This window comes from Lasioglossum baleicum, chromosome 12 (genome assembly GCF_051020765.1).
Source record: "Lasioglossum baleicum chromosome 12, iyLasBale1, whole genome shotgun sequence".
Taxonomy (NCBI): domain Eukaryota; kingdom Metazoa; phylum Arthropoda; class Insecta; order Hymenoptera; family Halictidae; genus Lasioglossum; species Lasioglossum baleicum.
In genome coordinates, this window is record NC_134940.1 from 13,187,246 (window position 1) to 13,212,214 (window position 24,969).

The window sequence follows — 24,969 nt, forward strand, 5'->3', positions numbered from 1 at the left end:
TATCATTCTCGCATACCATTATTTTATCATACAAATATTTCCAACTATTATTGCTGACAATTAAATCTATTTATATATAATTTAATTTAAATAATTTACATATATTACAGTATATGTATATTATGAAATATATACAAGCATTCAACAAGCATTGCCGAAGTTTACCGATCCTTACCGAATGGACCTTTAAATTGGTTGTATGGGTTATCTCCCTCCAAAAAGTCGTTTTCTTTCTAATGTAAGTGTCGCCTCTTGTTGTATGTATCCCTACTCTTTGGTTTAGCAGATTCGATTCAAACAAGTGTCGCGTTGTTTGTATCGCATCGCGTGCGCGCTCAGTCTACACACTATTTCAACTATTTACACCCTTTTGTTTTCAAAGTTACCTTCAAAATGACAGGAAACAAATATTGTTTACTATTGGTGATCGCGTGCTGCTTCTCTATCGGTACGTTCAACGAATATATTTTTCTCCCAATTGTTTGAGATTGACTCATTAATATTTTTAGGCCACGCCCTGGAATGTTACGTGTGTAATAAACAGGAAGGTAATACAGAAAAATGTTTGAAAAGCACAAAGACTTGCGAACAAGGTCAGGATACATGTCTAACCGAGATCAGATGGGGAAGTAAGTTTTAAATGTTTGTCCGTAGAACGTTGACGATGAGGTTATGTTTACATCGTCTCATGACTGTAGATCTCTATATGTATTTAAAAGCAATAGTTTCTTTTATTCCCTGATAATTTGAATGTTGTCTCAAATCGCACCTACTTCGTTTTGCCAAAAATGCATGAAGTCCACAGTCATCTTCTCACTAAATCAAGAACAAGCTTGTATTCCATTCCGTTAATTCCAGGTACACCGTACTGGTCCCAGGGCGCCAAGAAACAATTTTATGTTTCCAAAAAGTGTTCCACCAAAAAGGAATGCGAGAGGATAAAAAAAGCGAACATGCCTGATTGCACCTACATTTGGTATCAGGATTGGAAATGCTCGGATTGCTGTCAAGGAGACAAATGCAATTATTATGTTATTGTGAGTAACACCACACTATAACGCTTTTGAATTAAATAACTCACACTAAGAAGTACATTCGATTTTTTCCATTTTAGTCTGGCGTCGAAAACTTGCAGCCATCCTGGATGATAGGAGTTGTATTCACGATATCCTTGTTTAATTTATGGTCTAGAACATAACTCATGAACTTGTAGACAGTGAAAGATCAGTCAACGAACAAGCCGAAGAAAGATAGTTAAGTGACTCGTATCTCTGTACCTGTATGCCTGCGACTCGACGATTGGACACATTGTGTGCATTCACAGTACCATCATATGTATCACAAGCGTCGCTCGGATTATTCGTAATAAGCAACCCTGGAAAAGCTCTTTCCATAATGTTACAGCACAATTTCTTTCAAATTCTGTACATATTTTTCGAAACACTTTCCAACGTCTCACATTCGTTGTAGCAGTGAAAATCGGTGCAGAAACAAATGTTATCGAGATCTGAGGAAACCCAGCGTGTCGTTGCAGGGTAGAAGTATTAAGAAACAAGAGGCAAAAGGCTTTGAACAAGTGGAGGAAGCGAATCTACCTAATCGTGCTTTACTCGAGCCGTCCACAATATCCGTCCGATAAAAACATTTTTAATATTCTATTAACGCCAAGTATATAGTGTTATATATATATTTTATAATTGTTGCTACGGCGACGTGTAGTAGCCGTGACAACAGAGCGCATTGTTTTATAGAAATAAACGTTTACTTTTTTTATCATCGACATAACTTCTCGAATGGCTTACCACCTCTCCCAGCCTTAGGAAATATGAGTTGCAGTGAACCATGTACGCATCACTGTTACTGTTCCAAGAACAATCGATATCAGATAACAGTAAGAACGGTCTTTAGCAAAATAGTACTCGCGAGCAGTTCAAAGTCGGTAAAGAAACGGAGAGAACCACCTGCGAACAGATACCAATAACAGGTATGTATGTAGAAAACATTTGAGGCAAATTTGATTCGGAACGCGACACTGTATCAATAATCAATCTAGCGATAAATGGCTGATATTAGAGTACGTGACTCCGTGTTCCATTATACGTATACATTTACTGTAAACATTTGGCAGGACGGAATGTTGCAACGGTGTTTAAACTATAAAATTAGCAATATTGCTCGGAAAAATCTTTCTCTGTGCCTCTGCGATAATCGCAGCCAGGCTGCTGGCATGTTTGACGAGCGTAGACGAAAGATCTATTTTTTCGATCACGGTGCCTGTGAAACGTTCGATAGCACGAGTTCATGATATCAACGAACTTATCGGAGAGAATCAACGAACCAGCGGAGCGATTTGATCGCATCAGTTAAGACCGGTCGCCTCTAATCTAGCCGCGGGGCGATGAAACGATTCCGACCAATTGAACGACTCAATCGCACTCGACGACCGATATCTACCAAGCTTGATTTAAAGACATTTTAATTAGCGTGCTGTAGTCGGGAGCCATGAGTTCGCCGCGTTAACATCCAGTCACTTCGTACACGTTGCCTAAACGATTTTTGCGCCGAAATGGAATCGTCGATGAGTACCCTGTACAAGGTAAGCTCTCGAATAACTGTTTGTTTACGGAAAAGTTGATACAAAAATCCATCCTAGCGCCGACGTGGGGACTGCGGATTTTATGCATTCATGGTAAAAATTAGTGGATGAAACATAGAACAGCGAAAGTATTTGATGAATATAATAATATAGGCAAGTCATTTTCAAATAATTGAAATTATTCAAAAATAAAGTAAATTCGCATTTGACTTCTTGTTCTGGCAATGAAGCATACAAATTTTATTTTGCATAAAGATCCGCAATCTGCTTATTAGTAGCAGCTTTGTAGCAGCTAGTCGAAACGAAGGTTCAAGAACTGAAATCGATATTGTAATGGTTTTTAAGCCCTAGTTAAAAGGTTCGAGCTCCTTCTCGAGGCCGACAGAGATATCCTGTCACGTGCTTCTCTCCCTTTCAGTTGTACAACATGAGGTCGTGGAAAGTCTTAGACCTCCTGGAAGCTTTCAGCCGAAAGAAGGACGCGAAACCTCCGGAGGACACCAAGTTGGCGAGGTGTCTGACCACGTTGGACCTGACGGCCTTGGGAATCGGATCGACCCTCGGCGTGGGTGTCTACGTTCTCGCTGGATCGGTCTCGAAAACAACCGCTGGACCAGCTGTTGTGATTTCTTTCGCCATCGCAGCAATTGCTTCCATGTTCGCAGGTACAGATGATTTTCTATTGACTCTGTTCCTTGGCCCCCAGTATCACCGATTGGTTCTCGTAACTCGCGACCCGGCTAAAAAATATGCAAGTGTAAAACAATTGTTTGCATCCAGACCACAGTCGATCGAACTTCATAGCATCTACCTGGATATTCGTTTGTTCCGGTCGTCATCCAGTTTCAGCAGTGTACTTCTTTCTGTTCATCGTGAATATCGTTATCCGTAGATTGAATAATCCCGAATCATGTTGTGTCACAAGTGCCGCAACAAGTGGAAGCTTTCCCTCCAATGGATTGTCGAACATGTGCAAGTATTAAGAGGAGATTTTCTCTTTGTGGATTAGGGCTATGCTACGCGGAGTTTGGAGCCCGAGTTCCGCGAGCCGGATCCGCGTACGTGTACAGCTACGTAACCGTGGGCGAGTTCACGGCTTTCCTGATCGGTTGGACACTGATCCTGGAGTACGTGATCGGCTCGGCGAGCGTTGTACGCGGTCTAAGCACCTACGTGGACGCGTTGTTCAACAACACGATGAGGAACGCGTTCGAATCAGCGGCGCACATGGATGTCGATCACCTCTCCTCTTATCCGGACTTCTTCGCGTTTGGAGTAACCCTTATCTTCTCCGGTAAACAACCTCGTAAACGCCGACCGGGGCGTGTATCTTTCTGATTTTTCACATTACGCAACCGCCGCCACAGTGGTCCGTATCCGTTGATTATCCGTGAGTTGTTAAGTTATTGCACATGAAATGTGTCCGATTTTAAATAGAATTCAATCAAAATAGAATAACCTCTGAGCGATCTCAAAAAGGCTCGAACGATTTGATCCAATTTGAAAGAAAACTCCTAGGAAGTAGTTCCGTCAATGGCGAACGGCGTGCAAATAACAGCGGTAGTAATTTAATGGATCCGGACTACTGTTACGCTGCTCCGTAGGATCCGCCCTCCTCTTTCTCTCCGATTCTTGACTAGAAATCGGTTTTCTCAGCCGCGCTGGCCTTCGGGGCGAAGGAGTCCTCCGTGGCGAACAACTTCTTCACCCTGGTGAACCTGCTGGTGGTCCTGTTCGTGATTATCGCTGGATCGTTCAAGGGTAATAATAATAGCGGTAGAATATTTGTTCTCGATACCCGAATAATAGCAGAATCTAGCTTACCGTAATTGTGATGTCCCATTGGTCGAAGCTGACGTAAACAATTGGAAAACGAAACCTCCGTGCACTGAAGAGAGCTGCGAATACGGAACCGGTGGATTCGCACCCTATGGCATCGCCGGTATCATAACAGGAGCCGCGACGTGCTTTTACGGGTTCATCGGTTTCGATTGTGTTGCGACCACTGGCGAAGAGGCGAAGGAACCCCAGAAGTCTATTCCGATAGCGATCGTGGTCTCGTTAACCGTCGTCTTCCTGGCGTACTTCGGCGTCGCCACGGTTCTTACCACCGTTCTACCTTATTACGAGCAGAACCCGGATGCGCCGTTCCCGTACCTCTTCCAGAAGATCGGCTGGACCTGGGCGCAATGGGTCGTCACGATTGGTGCTATCTGCGGCCTGTGCGCCAGGTAAACTCGCTGTTTTCGATCGGTTCGGTGAATCTGCAGAACAGCTACCTACCCACAGATTTCGATGATAATTTTATGAACATTCTTGATTCGACTGTTGCAGTTTGTTAGGTGCAATGTTTCCGCTACCGCGAGTCCTCTACGCCATGGCCTCGGACGGATTGATTTTCGAATGGATGGGCAAAGTCAGCTCGCGGTTCCAGACGCCTCTGATGGGAACCTTCTCCGCCGGGCTTCTCACAGGTTTGCCTTCGCGAAGAGTCTGTTCAGTGTTCGCGTCTAAAACCCTGTACATGGTGTACCACAATTATATGTCACGACTACCATAGCGAGATTCTACGATCTTTTATAATTGAGGTTTTAATATTACTCGGTTCTACTTCTTACAAATGCTAGTCAGGCGAACTTGACGAACTTTCAATGGCGCCATATTTTTAAAATTTTGGCCTTGGGAATGATGCTCATTCGTGACTATCGTGACGTATAATTACGGTACACCCTGTACACTATCGGTGGCACAAACCTGATTGCAAACTTGCGCGTTTATTCGCAGGTGTATTGGCCGCGATATTCGAATTGACACAACTGGTTAACATGATGAGCATCGGAACTCTGCTCGCCTACTCGATCGTCGCGACTTGTGTTTTAATACTCCGGTAAGGAATGGCAACGTGCTGATCTCAAGCTGATGTCAGTCAACAGATAGGACAACCTACTTGAATCATCTTGATCGCTCTTGCTTCAGGTACGAAGAGAGCGAAGCATACGAAAAGAAGGGAGACCATGATCCGAGGACCGTAGCGTTCATCGTCAAGCAACTGGTTAACGTAAACAGATTGAATCACTCGACGAAATTGACGTCGCAGATCGTCACGTACCTCGTCGTCTGCTACCGTAAGAATCGCTTCTCTTCTTCGTTGTCTTCTCTTCCGATTGGCGTTGCTGTTTCATAGAGTATTCTTTTGCAGTTGTCCTGTGCGTCTGCGTCGGTGTCCTAGTTTCGTTATACTCCGAAGACATAGCGTCCGGAAGAGCCGCAGTAATCGTGCCCTTGGCGATCGTAATGATCGCTTTGATAGCAGTACTCACCTTTATCTACAAGCAACCGACTTCCGGGAAGAAACTTGCGTTTTCGGTACGCGCGCATACAACGAACCATTTCCAACGAGTTTAAGTTGCTAACTACTTCAATGGTAATCTCCAGGTTCCGCTGGTGCCGTTTCTGCCCGCGCTCAGCATTCTCATAAACATTTACTTGATGATGATGTTGGACAAGATGACATGGGTGCGTTTCGCAATATGGATGGTAATAGGTGAGTGGATTGAATCGTAGAGCAGACCCGACGAACGAATCGCGAACTATGTTCTGTTTTTTCGTAGGACTTGGTATATATTTCTGCTACGGTGTCCGGCACAGTAAGATGAGGCAAAAGAAACTCCAGAAGCCGATCGACAACGTCGTCAACGAGGAGACGTGGAACACCACGAACATTCCCAGGCTCACGTGATACCTCTCTCTCTCTCTCTATGTGTGTATGTGTGTGTGTGTCTTTCTGCGCGTTCTAAATTTCTAATAAAAGTCTTTCGACAACTCTGAGTACCTATCTGATCGCGCTAAAATAACCAAACTGCTCCACTCATGTATCAATAGAAAACTATATTGCTATATTATAATATAAATATTTATCACAATATACGGTTTTAAACCAGAAGGAATTCTCGTTAGAGAGCGAACAGGGATTTGAGATCGTTGAGGGAGAGCTTCGAGACGGTCGAGTTGTCGCCGCTGAGAACGTTCGCCGCTATCTCCATTTTCCTCTCTTGTAGATGCTTGATGCGTTCCTCGATCGTGTCTCTGCAGATGAACCTGCAAAAGTATTTCCATGCTTAACCCAGAACTGTTCGCGGACGCTTTGGCTGCCGGGTCACATAAGCGTTGAAATAACGGACGTTGCAACGTGCGGGCCCAGCCTTATCGACAATAGTGTCAATCACTCACTTATATATGTAAACATCCTTTTTCTGTCCGAAACGATAAATTCTGTCCTGAGCCTGCACCTCCAATTGCGGATTCCAATGAATATCGATCAACAACAAATGATTCCCGCCAACCAGATTCAATCCGACACCTCCAGCGGTGAGAGACAGCAATAATATCTTCGGGTTACGTTCCGCGTTAAAGTCGTCCATTATACCCTAGAGAATCGTCGAACGCGAATTAAGTTACAAAGTATCGTCGTATATCGGGGAATCTGTCCTTCGGATATATGTACCTGTCTGTCTTTAATCGGCACCTTGCCCGTAAAAAACCGGAACGTAGCGCCTTCCAACGAAGGCAAATAGGCTGCCACGATCTCCAACATGCTCGTCCACTGGGACACGATGATTAACTTATCGCCTTTTAGCAAAATCTGCTTCACTGTCTTTAGTACCGCTTGCATCTAGGAATGAAGAAATTCCAACATGAATTTGAGTATGCGCTTGAGTATGTAGTATCAAAACTTGTCGGACCTAAATCGAGCACTAGGCTAGCTCTCATTTTCGACATTTGAATTTTTTGAAAAAAAATTTCTTCAAAAGAATTAACCGTATGAAAACTGTTCACCTTGGAGCTGACACGTTCGGTACGAAAGACTGGATTGCTGGACGTGAGTAAATTGGTTGCCACCCTGTGGTCTACGCCTATCTCCGTGTCGCTGGTGTTCGCATCTCCTCCTTCACCCGTGCCATCGTCCAACGTTATATCGTGCATTTTCGACAACAAGTTAGAGTCCACGTTTTCTGTATCCATCAGTCCAGACTCTTTCATATCCTCTTGATCCAACATAGAATGGATCAAAGACGGGTGGACGCAGACTTGACGTAGGCGCAGCAATAGAACCAAGATCTCGTGTGTTTTAACATCGGCGTGCATCGACAATAATCTGTTTTGCGCTTTCGTGAACTGGGTGTTCTTGTCTGGAAAGGGATAACGGTTTAACTAGACACGCTCGAAAGCTCTACAGGGAGAAATACGAGTATGTAAATGTTTACATTTAGCGGAGCTAGCATAATAGAAAGCTCCCCTGAAGTAAGTAATTACCGAAAGCTGTATTCAATTCGCATACGTACTAGGATTCGAAAGAAAAGAGGGTTTATCGTACTTTCCCGCGGCTAGATCATACATATGATCTTTATCAGCTCTCTGCGACAAAAATTGCGCGAACAGTGTGCGGGAATAGATCAAAACCTTCTCGTATACCAACTGCTCCTGCGGGTCGAGCTTCACCAACACCTCCTCTATGCATTTGTCGGGCAAACAATCAAGATCGCCTTTGGCCTGCAGATCTTGCTTTGTTCTACGAAGCATCAACGATTTCATCACGGTCGCCAACCTCTGGCGCCCGGCCGCGTTTTTATTGTCTACCCATCGCTTCCAGACTCGTATATCGTCGAATGGAGAACACTTGATGAACTTCAATATAGAGTACAAATCCAGTTCCTTGTTCTGGATAGGGGTGCCGGTGAGAGCCCATCGTTTCTTGGCCACAAGGCCGCACACCGCTTCCGCCGCTTGGCTCTTATGGTTGCGAACCACGTGTGCCTCGTCGAGTATCACTCGCTCCCACCGGATCTTGTATGCAGTGGCTCTTGTCTTGAATTCGCGGGACAGTATATTGTACGTCGTGATCACCACGTCGTTCTTCGCTAGTCTTTTAGGAACGCTCTCTCTGTTGACACCGTGGTAAACTTCGACCGAGAGCATTCCTCGCTTGCACCTGTTGTTGATTTCGTTTTCCCATTGTGACAACAACGATGCTGGACACACCACCAGACTGCCCCCCTTGTGACGTAACGGGGCATTGTGGTCCGTCCATTCGTCGTCGCTGTCTTCATTCGACTCTTTCAGTCCTGCGTTCGCAATGCCAGCGATTATTAACGATATCATCGTAAGGGTCTTCCCCAAGCCCATATCGTCGGCAAGGACGCCTCCCGAAGGCTTCTGCCCTTCCCTCCACATCAACCACGCCAACGCGCGCTGCTGATGGGGCATTAACTTTACCCTCAAACCTTGTGGGTCTTCTGCTCTCTCATTCTCAGACGGCATGGCGATCAGAGATCCGTGTAAGTCTTGCAGTCTGTCGACCGTTAACGCTAATTCTCTGTCCAAAGTCGCTTGGGCCTTTTTACCAAGTTCTTTGTTCTGCGGAGACAACTTCGGTCTCATTGGTATGCTATCCACATCGATGGGGTAAGGATCTAAGAACTTGTTCGAATGGGACACTTCTGTATTATCGAATTCTTCTGGAACGAACTGTACGTCGTCATCGGAGACGACAACGGGGTCAGACATTTCTGACTTCACATGCTTCGTGAGCGGAGTGTTTTCCAATTCTTTCGCGATTCTCTCGATTTCGTCTTCTTGTTCCGCAACATTCTCGCGCAGTTTTTTGCCTCTGTCCGGTAACAGGTCAACGTTACCAGCCTCAAGTACCATCTAAAAATCCGAAGTTATTAACAGCGTAAATGAAATCATTCTTTTCGTTTCGTTTTTCCCAAGAAGCAACATACTTACTTTCGATTTGTACACCTGATTCTGCAAGTGTTCCATTTTACAAACCAGCAGAGCTCTCTTTTGAGCGACCATTGGATCTATATTGCCAACTCCGATCTCTTGCTTCGCCAGTGACATCGTGACATTGAGAGATTCTACGTCTTTTTCGTCCGTGATAGAGCCTAGAAAGAGACAAAATTAATTATATTTAATTTCATAAAGTGCTCCACAACTAGAACTCTTTAATATCTATATTAGACTGACTATTTAAAGACATAGGCTGATCCTCTGTTCTCATGTCCGATGAATGCATACTGGAATCGCTGTCATCTGCGTCTGGCATGGTAAGATCGTGCGTTTCTATAAAATCGTATATTCTTAATACAGTTTCAATACTATATCCTTATGCTATAGACATAAGACAATTCGATATGTATCATCTTCTTTGCTGTCACTGGTCTGGGTTAGGGATAAATGCTTACTGGAATTGCTGTTGTGTACTTCTGGCATGGTAAGATCGTGCGTTCCTATAAAATCGTATATTAGTAATACAGTTTCAATACTATGTCTTTATGCTATACATATAAGAAAATTCGATACGTACCATCTCCTTCGCTATCACTGGTCTGTGTTAGGTCTGAATGCTTACTGGAATTGCCGTTGTGTGCTTCTGGCATGGTAAGATCATGCATTTCTATAAAATCGTATATTAGTAATACAGTTTCAATACTATGTCCATATGCTATAGATATAAGAAAATTCGATACATACCATCTCCTTCGCTGTCACTGGTCTGGGTAATGTCTAAATGCTTTCTGGAATTGCCGTTGTGTGCTTCTGGCATGGTAAGATCATGCGTTTCTATAAAATCGTATATTCGTAATACAGTTTCAATACTATGTCCATATGCTATAGATATAAGAAAATTCGATACATACCATCTCCTTCGCTGTCACTGGTCTGGGTAATGTCTAAATGCTTTCTGGAATTGCCGTTGTGTGCTTCTGGCATGGTAAGATCATGCGTTTCTATAAAATCGTATATTCTTAATACAGTTTCAATACTATGTCTTTATGCTATAGATATAAGAAAATTCGATACGTACCATCTCCTTCGCTGTCACTGGTCTGTGTTAGGTCTAAATGCTTACTGAAATTGCTGTTGTGTGTTTCTGGCATGGTAAGATCGTGCGACTCTATAAAATCGTATATTCGTAATACAGTTTCAATACTATGTCTTTATGCTATAGATATAGGAAAATTCGATATTTACCATCTCCTTCGCTGTCACTGGTCTGTGTTAGGTCTAAATGCTTACTGAAATTGCCGTTGTGTGCTTCTGGCATGGTAAGATCGTGCGACTCTATAAAATCGTATAATTCTTAATACAGTTTCAATACTATGTTCTTATGCTATACATATAAGAAAATTCGATACGTGCCATCTCCTTCATGTATGTAACTATCATCCTCGCTGTCAGAATATAGGATATGCTTTTTGATGCTCTTCTTAACGGCATTTTCCGTTAAATGAGATTTTCTTAACGCATCTTCCTTCTCGTTTCTTAATGCGTGTCTGGAAAAAGAATTCAAAACAAAACACGCGTAGAAATACCACCCATCAGTACGATGCGAAAAACGAAGATTTTATGGGTCCAGAGACGAAAACAGTTAGCTTACCTCTCCGGAGTTAGGCTCCTGGAACAGTTCTCGCTGCTATCGCTGGTCTCGATAAAAAGAACTGGTTCTATTTCAGCATGTTCAGTAATATCATCGTCACTGTCCGAAATAAGAATCGATCTTTCATTACTAATAGGCGAATCACGCCACCGATTGAAACTTTTAGCCATCTGAGCGTCTGTAAGCTTCACTGTTTTGAAATGGCACGAATTTGCATGAGAATGAAGCACAAACGTGTTCCTGAGTCCCGATTGTTAGGCGCCTCGCAACGTGATCGAACGTGATCCAGGACAGATTTCAACTGAACTTTTCAAATTGAAAAGTATGGGTGGCGCGAATACAAAGCATAGAACGCGTCTACAGAGGCGAAACTACCTACTCCCTCGCAGTGCTTCGATTGTGGACACCTTTTCTCGCGCATGCGCGGCGATTTCAGCCTCAATAACGTAAGCTTCTCGATAAAATGGGGTTCCTTGAGCACCCCCGCAGAATTTAAAAAAATTTATATGATTTGATTCTGAAAAATGAATGTATAACAAATGTATTTATGTATATTTTGTAACTCGTAGGACACGTCCTGGAGTCTTTTTGTCCGGTAAGATTATTTCGGTACATTCTCGCCAATATAGCTGCCTCAGGGCTCTGGCCGCTCTGCAACCCAATAGTGGACACGTTACTGTTTTCTCGCGCATGCGCGAGAAGAGGTGTCCACAATCGAAGCACTGCTCCCTCGTTGAAGCAATATTTTTTATGTTCTTTGTGTTGAAATATGCTCTGTATTATTGCGGAGTAGCGTACAGAGCCCTTTTTTCAATTTGGTTCTTGGACCTTTATAAATAATAATAGTGTACGTTTCTATAGAAGAAATTTTTTTCTGTACACTTTTGTACACTTTTTAACACAAAGAGCATTTGGAAAAATGTGTATGTACAGAAAAAATCCAATGAACATATAACACCGACGATGCATATAATCTTGGATCTCCGTATTGAAATGCGCATGTGTGCACAAGTTGTGAAGATAGCTTCTAAAAAATGAATAATGAAATCAATCTCAGCTGTTCGAGTTCGGCGACAACTGGCGACAACCGGCAAAAGGTAATCGAACTACATAATTTGTAAACCGTCAAAAGTTCGTCGAACTCGCTGTTATTGTCGCGTCGGCCATTATATCCTTTCTTCCCAATGTCAAATCCGTTGCCTATTTCCTTTTTCTCTTTGGACCGTTCGTTAGGTCGTTGCCCTAACGTCATATTCTATCAATTTCAAAATCCCCACTACTTCATGCCTTATTCCTGCTGAAACCGATGGCCCACCAGAGTTGACCAGAGCATAAAGAGGACTGCGCCAAGCGCCCTGTGTGTTCATTCGTCTTTTGTCACCTTTTATATCAAGCCGTTTATGCCGATATACAGCCTTCCGTATCAAGCCGTTTATACCGATACACACGATCGACTTTCTTTCATATTTCCGTATTATCTTCGCGGGCTTCGCGATCATACGTCGTCCTCATCAGTAATTCCATTCTCTCCTTTCCATCACTTTTGTATCTCTAGGCATACTGTTATATCTTGAATATATATATTGTATATTCTTGTTACAATTTTCTATCTTTTCTCTATCTGCACCTTTCTTTCATCTATTATCCTTCAGTATCCTAATTTCCTTCGAGACATCTAGTCTCATTAGTCTAAAGTTTACACATACAGAATCCTGATCAATTGGAAATCTCAGTCTGAATCAAGTAAAACTAAATGCGCCTACTGGTCTTATTAAATTTTATTTACAAAACACAGTAACTCATTCATGACACACTTGGCGCTCATTTATTTCGCTATCGTACGTAAATCCTTAAAAAGTATATACAGATGAGTTGGAGCTCTTAGTTTACAGACTATTATATCGGAATTGGCAGGTCTTTCGCCACTAATATTAAAATTTGATCTATACTCAAACACCAGTTCGCTATATTCTTCGATACTTTACACCAATTTTCTCCGTGATGAGGCTCCGCAGTAATGCATCGTTTCTTTACGTCCTCTTGTTGTTCCTCAGTGCCATTTAGAAGTTCGAATTTGTAAAAGTATGCCCATGCATCTCCCAAGTCAGGATCTATCTTCACTGTTCTGTTGAACCAATCCCTGCATTTTGAAATTTTATGCTCGCACCAGAACAATCTGAAAAAAAGACACGACCAGTTACCAGAGAAATCGATTTTAACCAGTCGCGTTGTAATGAATTATTTATTTATTAACTTGGAAACTGCGAGAAGCACGTGAGGGTCGTGTTCGCATTTCTTCAACGCGTCAACGCTTTTGGTCTTCCGTTGCGGTCGCGGCTCCATAAAAATCGCCTCCGCCCAAAGCAACCCCGACGTAGGACATTCTTGTAAAGCTTTCGCCATTAGCGTGTTCGCCATATCCCGTACACCGCCGCTTTTCAATTCGTTTCTGATCGCCTCCAACCAAAGCTCCGCGTTCTTCGGATTCTTCAAGCGAGCTTTTTCCAAAACTGACCGAGCCTTGGTCACCTGACCTTTCCTGTGCTCTAACTGCGCCAATAAACGCCACAGCGGAATGGAACTCGGGCATTTCTTTATCTGTAAAACAAATCAAAACGTATAAACACGATTAGATGCTGTACAACATTGCCTATATATTAGGGGTGTACGAGAACCTGAAAATGCCGGATCGGAGCGAGTTCTCGCACACCTCTACTATTCACGAACGCACCGCTTGGTTGTAAGTTTCCAGAGCTTTATCCAAATTTCCTTGCTGCTCTTCAATTTGACCCTTCATTAGCCACAGCTTAGGGAAATCGTCGAACGCTTCCAGAGCTTCTCTGAGAAGCAATAAGGCTGCGTCGAGGTTGTTTAAAGCCCACTCTAGCTTGGCGCTCTTCATCATTACTCTAGGAGTCGGTGCAGATGCTCTAGCCTTTGCTAACAATCGTCGGGCTCTCTCGTATTCCGAATTCTCGGACTCCAGTTTCACAGCTGCTAACCAAATCTCTTCAGAGTTCGGATTTGCTTGAAACGCTAGGGACAAAATACCTCTGGCTGCCGGAACGTCGCCCTGAAGAAGAAAAGCACAGTCAGATATATGTATGTAAATACGTTGATAAAACATCGATGTAAGACTTGATCGATCATGTACACGTACAGCCAGCCACTTGGATTTCGCACCCATCAGCCAGAGCACTTCGCTCTTAGGACAATGGGCAACCGCTCTCTGCAGCAAAGATTCCAGAGACTCTCGCGTCCCGTACGTTTTCTCGAAGTACGCTGCACGTAGCCAAATGGACTTTTTGCTAGGGAACGTTGACAATGCGTAAGCGTAAACGGCCCTGGCGCATTCCAACGCACCTTGTTGAGCGCACTGAAACAATATATAAATTTAATTATTATTCTTATTAAATGAAGCATATCGTCGAACATACAGTTTCTGCGTCTTCCATCCACGTGTGTTTCCTGTCTTCCTCTTCCACTCCGAAACCTATGATCGCTTTGACGATAACTTGGCAAGTGTGCACCGCACCCGCCTTCTCAGCTTCCATGGCTTCTTTGAACCAGTGCTCCCTGTTAATCTCGACTCCGTTCGCGCTCAGGGAAGATATAGCGCGATCTATGATTTTCTCGACCATGTGTTTGTTCCCGTTAGCTTCCTCCAATTTCGCCGCAGTGGTCCAGATTTGTCTGTCAGTTGGAATGTTCTCTCTCGCTTTATTAAGCACTTTCCTAGCGTTGTCGTAGGTTTCCAATCTGGCCAGGGCAAGCCATAAATCGACGCTGGTGGGACAGCATTCGACGGCGCGGCTAAGCAAAATACGAGCGTCTTCAGGCTCCTCCAATTCCACCGCCGCTTTCCAAAGCCTGACCGAGTTAGGAATATGTTCGAGCGCTTTGCGATACACTCTTCTCTTCGCTTTCGTTTCTGTCTCCAAGTCGGCTGCTTTTATCCATATCCGGACGGACGTTGGTATATGGCGTACGGATTGAGCGATCACCGCTTTAGCCGTATCCGGTGGCTGGAGTCTGGCCGCTTCGAGCCATAAGTCTTCCGACGTTGGATTCACTTCGCAGCCCTTCATTATCAAATTTCGAGCGGCTTGTACTTTTCCTGTGACTTCCTCCAAACGGGCCGATGCGATCCACGCTGGCGGATGATTGGGGTTCGTCTCTCTTACGGACTTCAACAGCAATCTGGCTTTCTTGATGTCGCTGGAAAAATAGAGCCGATTATAAATTCGAGGAAAATACTATCGAAATTAAGGATACTATTTAATCTTACTTGATATCACCGCCGTACGTCGGAATCATACTTTGCAGATCAGTGAGATATCCCTTCGGATCGACAACCGTTTGCCCTTCCACGGAATCGGAAACTTGATTCAGTTTGACGTTCATCAAAGTGTTCCTAGCTTGTCCGATTTTTCGTAAATCTAAATCTCCTGTTGGAGTCAACATTCCAGGTGTTGCCACGCCAGGCATCATAGAAGCTAAACCACTCGTGGGATCAATACTCGTGGACGTTTCACCGCCTAAGTTTCTAGCGAGCACTGAGTCTGGCAATGGAGTGAACTTCTCTGCCCGCGGATTTCGTTGTTTCCTGTTTCTAGCGTCGCCTACTTCCGGAACGTTCTTCCATTCATCCTCGGTTACGTTCACCAGTTCCCTCTTCAAATCAGAAAACTGCTGCTGAATTTTAGGACGTTCTTGACGGTACCTCTCCAACTCTTCTCTGAGTCTTTTCTCCCTGTACTCTTTGCGCTTTTCATCCATTCGCTTGTCAATAGCTTCATAAATAGCATCGGCTTCTTCGTCGTCTTTGTCATATGGATCCTGTGTAAATACGCAACATATTAATTCTTGGATAGGACAAGAAATTTGGATTAGAATAGTTGAGAGTTTCAATAAAATAAATGCCATCTTACTTTGCTAAAAAGCGAGCCTCCGTATCCAGAAAACTCGTCGTAATTAGAATCATTCAAATCTTCCTCATCTTCTTCCTCTTCTTCTTTCTTTTTTGTCCGTTTTGTTGGTGGAGCATGTCGATCATCTCTACAACACAACCGAATACAGTAGGATATGTCACATTTACTAACTACACTAGGAATTTAATACAGAGAATACTTACGACACGTCGTTCGCATCACGAGCTGGACCAATATCAGATCTAGTTGTAAATCCTGTAGCTCTGTAAATAATGAATTACAATAGAAATCAACAATTCGTGTTGTCATCAGAGGTTAGATTAACTAAACAACATTGTGTCTTATACGTTACCCTCTTCCAACACCAGCAACATATCCCAAAGGTGCCGGTACTCCCAAGAAATGCTTTTTATTTCTGGTCGACAGTGAAACTGATGGGACTGCCATTCTTATTCTTGTGTATTCTTGTTTTCAATACCTTGATATAAACAACAAACACTTTGCTTTCATCGGTTTCATAAATATACGGAACTGTACACTGTACTTGACTGTACAGTCTCATTCAGATTACGATAAGAGAATGCTATGCAACAGCCATCTATTAGCTGCATATAAAATTACGGTACCATCAATCGGTGTACGGAAATATTAGGTAATATTAGTGAGAATCTACAAATAATCATGCTTCCCTCAGAACAATATATATTATTCAAGCTGGTTCATTAGATTTTCATATTAACGTGACAAATAAGGTACATATATATTATATACATATTTTATTTATAAATATTTCTTGTAGATCAAATAAAGTAAAACGCTTTACGTAAAATTAAACAATTTATTGCTGCTATCATTCAATAGTTTAATGACTTTTTACACATGTAAGGATAAAATAATGTTCTTTGGGTATTCTCAATTTGATGGCACAAGATCCATAACATAATGATTATACTCAAGGATTATAAAAATATATACGATGGTATGTTTAGTGTTTTAAAATATACATAGTCTAGCGTAGAGCGTAACGCCTAACCACCAACCAACTTGGACTCTAACTTCTCTTTGAGATCCTGTATATTTTAATTACTGTTCCATGACAGCTTGTCATGTGAACAAAGTATACATCTCAAAGATAGCTGCTCTACATTATCGACGTCACTGCGTACTTGTTCTGCCATCTAGCGGCATCGCTCTTTATCGAACTTTATACACGCATAACTTTTGAACTACTGAATTCTTAGGATTGCAATTTAAATTTTCGGCATTTTGTCGTCGAAGCCTACGGGTTTATATAAAAAAAAGTCCTAAATTTGTGGTCCCCTGAACCGAACAGTAGCCTATCGCTATACCTACCGTACACAGTAAAATCGCTAAAATCCAATATTTCCAATAGCGACTATTCGTTTCTTTTCGCGATTGTTTCTTATCGTACTTGTCCCTTCCTTTGCGACGCGGTTTGAATTTCCTCTCGAATTTTTCGATCTCCTCTTGATTACGTATTTCTTCGGCCTGCCGTTTTTGTTCTAGCAAAGCTGCTTCCGCCAGACTTTTCTCCATCTTCAACCTCTTACAAGCATCATCGCATTGTAACTGAATTTGTTCCTTTTGTACCAATGAGCATGCAAAATCCTTCTTGATACGTTTACACGGACAGAATAACTTCACCTTTTTATTGCATTCATTCTCGTTTTTGCATACACCGGGATGGCAATCATACATACATCGGTGACCGCATGGATACTGAAACAGAACCAATTAGACAATACTGTATACAAAATCTCATAAATGTACAAAAGATGTTATTAGAGATGTGCGAGAACCCGTAAATGTTATTCGGGATCGGAACGCGTCCTCGACAATTTTCGAGATTCCCAAGAATATTAGCGTTCTCGAAAATTTTGGGATTCTCGAGTATATTATTAGGTTGGAAAGAAAGTTCTTGCGGTTTTTGTTATTTTGATTTTAGATGCTCTATTAAGTTGGTGTTAAATTGCATTGACTTTGTATATAATTTTAAAGTGCATTTTTCGCTCTATGAAGATGTGATATTAATTTTATTTGCAAATTAGTTTTCCAGATTTCTCAGGGTGTTGAAAACAACATGGACAAGAAGCAGATTCGAACAATTTTCTTATTCCAGTTCAAACTAGGTCGGAAAGCTGTCGAAACTGCTCGCGATATCAACGAGGCGTTTGGCCCCGGGACCACTAACGAACGTACTGCACAATGGTGGTTTAAAAAATTTCGAAGCGGTGACGAGAGCCTTGAAGACGATGAGCGCAGTGGTCGGCCATCAGATATTGACAACAATGACCTGAGGGCCCTAGTTGAAGCCAATCCTCGTACAACCGTTCGGGAGCTTGCTTCTGAATTGGGCGTAACGCATACAACAATCCGTAACCATCTACAGAAAATTGGAAAAACTAAAAATCTTGATAAATAGGTGCCGCACGAATTAAACGAACATCAACAAAATTGTCGTTTTGAAGTGTCATCTGCCCTTCTCTTGCACAATAAAACTGATCCATTTCTCAGACGAATTGTAACGTGCGATGAAAAATGGATTCTTTACGACAATAGGAAACGATCGACTCAGTGGCTAGACTACGACGAAGATCCAAAACACTTCCCAAAACTTTCTTTTCAACCTAATAGAATTCTCAACCCGATGCCTTCCCGACCCGTCTCATCCATCCGGTACCATATTTTCGTTTTTCGCACACCTCTGGACATTATATTTACATTTTTAGGGCACTGGTTCCCACATTTGAGCAAGTCGTTGCGTTGTTTTGCGGTAGCCGATGTCAACTCGGCGCATCTTCTATACAAAGTGACAATACCGCAATGACACGGAATTTTAACTAGTTGCTTGCAAGGGTTACAGGGCGCCGGGTGACACGACTTTGGACAGGAATGCGTGCAACCTTGTGGACGCGGGAACTCGCACGGTTTCTCGCAATCCATACACGGAGTAGCATTCTTGGTATCCTCTGTGGATAATACTTTGTGGCAAACTAACTCGCAAGTATGATTAGTGCAGGGCAACATTTTCCCGCAAAGTCTTCCGCAAGACGTAGGCCGTGCCATGTGACAAGGCCACGGACGTGTTTCGTGGCCTCCCAAACATGTGACCTGTACCGACACCTCGCAAGGCGGACACGGTAACGTTTTCAGCTGCTTCGTTTCTTTCTGTATCTCCCACGGTCCCGCAGGATGCGCTTTCACGTCGTTCTTGTTCACCTTCACCCAAACCTTGGTGTGGCAAACGGCAACGCAAGAATGACCGCATCGTTTGTACACCAAATCGCAAATCTTTTTACAGGGTGGACACGGACCTTGGTGGCATTTATGCGTTTCCCTTTTAGGGTGATGACAGATCGGCGGCACCTTGCACGGTTTGTTGCACGGTGGAGGCTTCACTCTCTTCGTAGTGCCGCACGGTACCGTTATTTTGTTGTATCCGCATCTGCATTGGATAATATCCGTACGCTCGCAAGGGTAGCACGGACCACTGTGACACGGGCCCGAACATTTGTGCTTGCGACAATTTAAAGTGTTCTCGCAAATTTTCTCGCACACGTTGAACGTGTTTTTGATCAAACAATCGCAGCATTTTCTGTTGCACATGTGCCTGCCGCAGAGGCGCATCTGCATGCATTTCTTGTTGCAGTGGAACTCTTTGCCACAGGCGACTTCTTTCTTGTAGCTACCACATCGACAGGACTTTGTTACTACTTCTAAGCATTGTCCGCATTGATCCATGTGGCATCTCATGTTGCAATAATGCGAACCGCAATCCAGTAGCTTGCCGCACGTGTCTCCGCACGTGGGCAACTGTTCCTGGCTGCAAGAAACCGCGTAACGCTTCTTGCCGCAGGGACATGTTCTATTCTTTTCCAAAACACACGGACCACAGTCTCCGGACAAATGGCATGTGCTTTGGCAAATGTGAATGTTGCAGGACAGAGGCCGGCGACAAGGTTTCTCACAACTCCACGCACCTTCATAGCATTGCCTTATTTCTGTGCTGCTCTTACAGCGACATTCGAGTAGCAACGACTCCGGGCAAGGAGGGCAATCTCCTGCATGGCATAGTTGCACGCAGCTGTGCGAGCATGATTTGTACTTTTTGTTACATGCTGTGCCACAACTCCAGTTCTTGGCGTTGCATCTTCTTTGTTCAGGAGCCTGTTTACCACAAAAACATTTGATCGATACTGTTTTCGCGCACGGTGGGCATGGCCCAGGGTGGCAAAGTACAACACATTTATGACCACACTCTGGTTGCAAGAGTTTGCCGCATACATCTCCGCAGGAATGCGGTATACTCCATGGTTGGAACACAGGGTCTATAACTTTCTTACAGAAGCATTTATAATTACGAGGAACTTCGTCTTGTCCATAATCCATACGACATTTTGGACTGAAACAGATTTGTTTATATAGAAAAAATCATATAGTATAAATTGTATCTTTAAACGTATCTCTTACCATGCCCAAATAGGAGCAACACCTTTCTCACGTTTTACGTTAAGACTATCTCGTATCCAATGCAGAATGCAGGATAAATGTAAAAAAGCAAAACACTTGCTGCAGTTCCAGATCTGTAATATATAAATGTGTATAAATGTGTCGAATGGTGTGTCAATCAGAGAATCAATATAATTAATCGTACCGCGTCTGCTTTCTTTACAGTTGAGATGCAGATTAAACAAACTGTGCTGCCAGATTGAAATAGATTAACTAAGTAACATAAAGTCTTTTCCGTGTCTACCTCTCCTCCTTGATAGGCAGACAACACTTTGCCAACTACATTTTCTATGTCTTCTGTATTTACATCGTCCTCATCTTCACTGGATGATTCTAAATAAGCATTCGCCTCTAAATGCTTGTTAATCGCTATCTTATCTTGTGCTTGAGCACGTCTGAACTTCTGCATGTTTCTTTGGAAATTTGTACTGGTCAAAATGATTCAACAGAGCCTGCACATACAATGGGACAAGAGACGAATTATTTAAGTACTCCTTATTGATACAATTACATCAAGGTTATTTTAAAGAATACTTATGTATGAAATGTGATTCATTTACTTACATGCAGCAATGCAAACAAGTCATTGACACTTAAATGGTACATAAAAGAATTCGATGTTTATTCAGTAATGTATATGAAGCCGAAAGAGAAGCGTTTCCTGCGAAACATTCCATTTGAATAGTACCAAGTTGTAGCCATATTTTTGCCACGCACACCAATAAACACACACAAGTGTCGCCCCACTACTGTTGTTCCTATCTACATACGTATAAAACGATATCTATGAAAGTACGTGTATAATGATAAAAAGATTGGGCAATTTGCAAAGGATAATACACTATACGAATAATAAATAGACCACCGCATTCTTGTTCAAGGGCATCGGGAAACGAATCCCTCCGGAAGATGCGCATAATAGTTAAATAATTACAACGTAACAAATTGCGCGCCGAAAAGTAAAGCAGTGTCATCTTACGGCAGGTCGGAAGTGGTGTTTCATTTCGATTTGCAATATGACATTGTAATTACTTTTTACTCTCTGGTATTGCTACAGCTTTTTAAAAAAATCTCTAAAATCAGTAGTATAAGACTGGCTGTGGCAAGCCCCGTTTACTCCTTCCTAAATAGGAAATGACGTCTCGACTATTTTAACCTCAACAAATAACCCATCCATTCCACATTGATCTTACAATTAGAGCAATAAAAATTATTTTCTTTTTCACCGTTACGTATATAGTGCGTCGAAACCGAAACAAATTGTGCGATTCCAGAACGATTCGAGAACCAATAGTGTGGAGGAGCTATTGGAAGGCAACATTTCCCATTGGAAGGAAACATGTTCCGGAGCGAACGTAAAACCTCGTACGGAGCTCCGGCGAATCTAGGGACGCGGACACTGAACCTGCGAGCCTTTATTTAAATATCGATTGAAAACAATTTCACGTTCTTGTGTGTATCAGCGGAATTCGAACGAAAAAGACCACCGGAGAGCGGAAGATTAACCGCGTCGGGACACTGTAATATTTTGAGTGTCTCGTGTACTTTCTTTTGCCTTTCGGGATTCGGGATCCCGTATGAAACGATTCCTCGTCGGACGGTAGCACGGTTAGTTAGTTCACGTGCGGATGATCGAAGACCACTGGTCCCGACAGATGTGCCGTGGGTGCTCCTTTTGAACGAACGTACTTACTTACTTACTTATCCCCGTTCCGTTTCTCGCGAGTCGTTCGTGCGTGTGTTTCGCTTTTCGAGGCGATTGCTCGGTCTCGCGCGACGGAACGTAAAAATCGAGGAAAAATAGCTGGGCTCGTGGCTGCCGAAAATCGTGCCCCGGATCATCGTGGTGGCCTGAGAGTCTCGTTTTCGCAACACGTTCATCCTCGGACAGGTGAGCGAAATATATTTTTTTTGTTCGGTCGCGTGTGCGATTTTCGAGCACCGATCTACCGTTTTTTCTTCTCCCGATTTTTCCCTCTGGCTCGCGTAAGATATGCTTCTCTAAATCGAACGGTGCCCGATTGCGTTCTTTAATCGAGATACGGATTTCGCGATAACGCGAATGCTTCACCGTGTAATGTATCGCAACTCGCACCGCATTTTATAGGTTGGCTACGTGCTGAGTAATCTCGGTTCAAGAGAAAGTACGTAATAATAGTTTGTCAAAGAGAAAGGAACGGACTCTGCTCGGACGAACGAAGATGCACAGTCCCGATCCGGTCGCTTTCGAGTGAACTTTTTGTGAACATTTCGAACCACACACAGTGCTCACGATCCATGGGCTGCTGCGTATGCGGGTCCGACGATATTTATTCTGCGTTGAATCGTAGCCCAGTTTATATATGATGTATGTGCGCCTTTCACAAGAGAAAACATTGTTAACACTCGTTCGTAGTAATATTTGTAAGCGAAACACACATTACTGTACCGATTACTTACATAATAATAAATAAAGTCTTTGCACTTATATAGCCCTTTTTCTTTCTTGTCTGTTTGTTGAGATTTTTTCTTGTGTATGTTGATCAACGAAGAGTAGAAAATATAGAATGGAGTTCGGAGAGTTTATTTTTCAACGGAGCTGTTGCTAAAATGATGGTACGATTCTTTTCAGAATGGCTCGTGGACAACAAAGAATCCAATCGCAGGCCAAGGCAGCTGAAAAGGCAGCGAAAGTGAAAAAGCAACAGGGACACAGTGCCAATGACCAGAAGAAGGCAGCACAGAAAGCTTTAGTACACGTATGCACAGTATGCAAGGTAAGTTTATTGGGACACCTTCCGTTGGACTTGACACCATTATCTAGAAGAGAATTGTTAAATGGTGATTCAAAAAACTGTTGAATGCGTTGCCGCATCGGTAAGCTTAACATTGGCTAATACGTGATTGTATTCACTTTCGCAGGCACAAATGCCAGATCCAAAGACGTATAAACAACACTTCGAGAACAAGCACCCGAAGAACGATCTGCCAGAGGATTTGAAGAATATATGAGGGTAGGATCCCTCGTAACAGTGGAAGGGACAGGGAACGTAAAACGAAAGAAACTATCGCGAATAATAAAAGAGTGTGATACAGTTCAACTGATCATTACATAGTTCCAATTAAGAGAATTCAATTAAACATTGTTAGCGCGTTTCGAGTGAACTATTGCACATTCGAGAAATGAATTTCCGTGCACACACGCCCCAAATTGCTGTAACTGTCGACAACTCGGTCGGAGAACAAAATCGTTTCATTTTCTTCCAAAGATGCTTCAGCACGATCGCTAAGGTCTCACTTAACCGTTAACGTAATTGAACATGTACATTGCTAAGAAATAAAGTAAATCGATTTAGCAAAATGATTCCAAATATTTATATGTACTTTAACGATGCAGGTAGTAGAGCAGTTACCTCGTTTTTCAACGTATAAGACAAGAACACGAACGGCGACAAGAAAAGACGAAGAAAGATATTGAAAAGAAAACACTATGCTCCGTGGATTCCGAATCGTTCGTTTACTATGCGCTTCTTCGTACGGAGAACTAATTGTTTCTGTAGTTCGTTTTCTTCCTTAAAGTCTATCGATGAAAAATTCGTTCGTATTACGTAGTCTTCGAGTATCGAAAAAGTTGTGAATAGTGACTATAGAGAAGATAATTTATAAGGGACAAGAAACTGCCATTCGACTATATACCTTACCGATTTATTCTATCGAATAAGAACGTTACAACCGACACATTGTACCAATTAAGTTTAACTGCGTGCACACGTTTCAGCATTGGTTTCTCTTGTTCCCGAGCTTACCAAATTATCCATTGTTAGATTTTTACATGGTTGAAACTGATGCTTAGTACTTGAATGCTCTTTTGTACCGACGAGAGATCGAGCGTTTCCTTTGATCCGTCTAGATTTAAACGAGAAACGTACATAACAACAATTGCACTGTACATTCGGTTCCATACACCGAGACGAACCTACGCTGACACAGACGCAACCCTGCGTTTAGAAATGCATTTATCAGTAATCGCAAAGCTGATAAGGTTTTTAGGAATTTCTAGCGTGTATAGGAATAAGTTCGTGAATTATGTAATTTGTTCCGACAGAGGATAATTATTATAGAATTTTACACCAGAACTTGTAATTATATGTTGTTACCCAATCAGAACGACTCGATGGCTTAATTTTTTCATCGACCTACAATCATTGCCGGTTACTTTCAATCTCTATCCTTCAATGATTCGAGATCCCTCGAAAAAGAGTCCTTTTTTGGCTGGCACATTGAATGGTAAGTATCGAATTACGTATTATAGTATGCGGACGTTGCAAAATATTCTCACGTAAGCTTTCGACTTTAGTAGACTTTTATCGAGCAAAAGTAATTAAAGTGAAACCTGTCATGCAATTTTATCGTAGCATGGTTTCCAGCAATTTTTTCTTGTTGTTGGGAACTTTTTCTAAATGTGTCCAAGCGTTTCTGGGAGTCTGCCC

At 42.7% G+C, this 24,969-nt stretch overlaps 4 protein-coding genes across 7 annotated transcripts; 2 read left to right on the plus strand and 2 right to left on the minus strand.

Moving 5' to 3' along the window:
• The first annotated feature begins 152 nt into the window (after window positions 1-152).
• LOC143214002 (cationic amino acid transporter 2) lies at window positions 153-7,951 on the plus strand. Of its 2 annotated transcripts, XM_076434464.1 has the most exons (13): window positions 153-448; window positions 510-629; window positions 859-1,037; window positions 3,015-3,261; window positions 3,606-3,890; window positions 4,253-4,357; window positions 4,449-4,827; window positions 4,931-5,070; window positions 5,381-5,483; window positions 5,573-5,721; window positions 5,796-5,962; window positions 6,032-6,140; window positions 6,208-7,951. In XM_076434464.1, exons 1-13 carry the CDS (start codon window positions 394-396, stop codon window positions 6,333-6,335), a joined length of 2,166 nt encoding a protein of 721 aa, XP_076290579.1. In that variant the 5' UTR covers window positions 153-393; the 3' UTR covers window positions 6,336-7,951. The 2 variants fall into 2 exon arrangements, with proteins under 2 accessions (XP_076290579.1, XP_076290578.1); XM_076434463.1 differs by lacking the exons at window positions 153-448; window positions 510-629; window positions 859-1,037 and adding an exon at window positions 1,732-2,596.
• Window positions 6,465-16,649, minus strand: LOC143214564 (uncharacterized). The gene is made up of 26 exons (XM_076435778.1): window positions 16,323-16,649; window positions 16,174-16,233; window positions 15,971-16,097; window positions 15,328-15,878; window positions 14,477-15,257; window positions 14,200-14,415; window positions 13,771-14,112; window positions 13,294-13,637; window positions 12,944-13,215; window positions 12,355-12,420; window positions 12,128-12,281; window positions 11,040-11,279; window positions 10,802-10,935; window positions 10,634-10,723; window positions 10,467-10,556; window positions 10,300-10,389; window positions 10,133-10,222; window positions 9,966-10,055; window positions 9,844-9,888; window positions 9,626-9,721; window positions 9,383-9,543; window positions 7,939-9,304; window positions 7,433-7,785; window positions 7,101-7,268; window positions 6,827-7,023; window positions 6,465-6,694 (listed from the first exon to the last, which is right to left on the minus strand). The coding sequence occupies exons 1-26, from the start codon at window positions 16,415-16,417 to the stop codon at window positions 6,550-6,552; spliced, it is 6,363 nt and encodes a 2,120-aa protein (XP_076291893.1). The 5' UTR covers window positions 16,418-16,649; the 3' UTR covers window positions 6,465-6,549.
• A 139-nt stretch (window positions 16,650-16,788) lies between these two features.
• LOC143214000 (NF-X1-type zinc finger protein NFXL1) lies at window positions 16,789-21,684 on the minus strand. The gene is made up of 5 exons (XM_076434456.1): window positions 21,065-21,684; window positions 20,646-20,952; window positions 20,462-20,574; window positions 18,713-20,393; window positions 16,789-17,710 (listed from the first exon to the last, which is right to left on the minus strand). Exons 2-5 carry the CDS (start codon window positions 20,907-20,909, stop codon window positions 17,258-17,260), a joined length of 2,511 nt encoding a protein of 836 aa, XP_076290571.1. The 5' UTR covers window positions 20,910-20,952; window positions 21,065-21,684; the 3' UTR covers window positions 16,789-17,257.
• Window positions 21,685-22,248: 564 nt separating this feature from the next.
• LOC143214006 (zinc finger protein 706) lies at window positions 22,249-24,646 on the plus strand. Of its 3 annotated transcripts, none has more exons than XM_076434472.1 (4): window positions 22,252-22,391; window positions 22,608-22,903; window positions 23,112-23,256; window positions 23,402-24,646. In XM_076434472.1, exons 3-4 carry the CDS (start codon window positions 23,113-23,115, stop codon window positions 23,489-23,491), a joined length of 234 nt encoding a protein of 77 aa, XP_076290587.1. In that variant the 5' UTR covers window positions 22,252-22,391; window positions 22,608-22,903; window position 23,112; the 3' UTR covers window positions 23,492-24,646. The 3 variants fall into 3 exon arrangements, with proteins under 3 accessions (XP_076290585.1, XP_076290587.1, XP_076290584.1); XM_076434469.1 differs by having other exon boundaries at window positions 22,608-22,847; XM_076434470.1 differs by lacking the exon at window positions 22,608-22,903 and having other exon boundaries at window positions 22,249-22,391.
• Window positions 24,647-24,969: the final 323 nt, after the last annotated feature.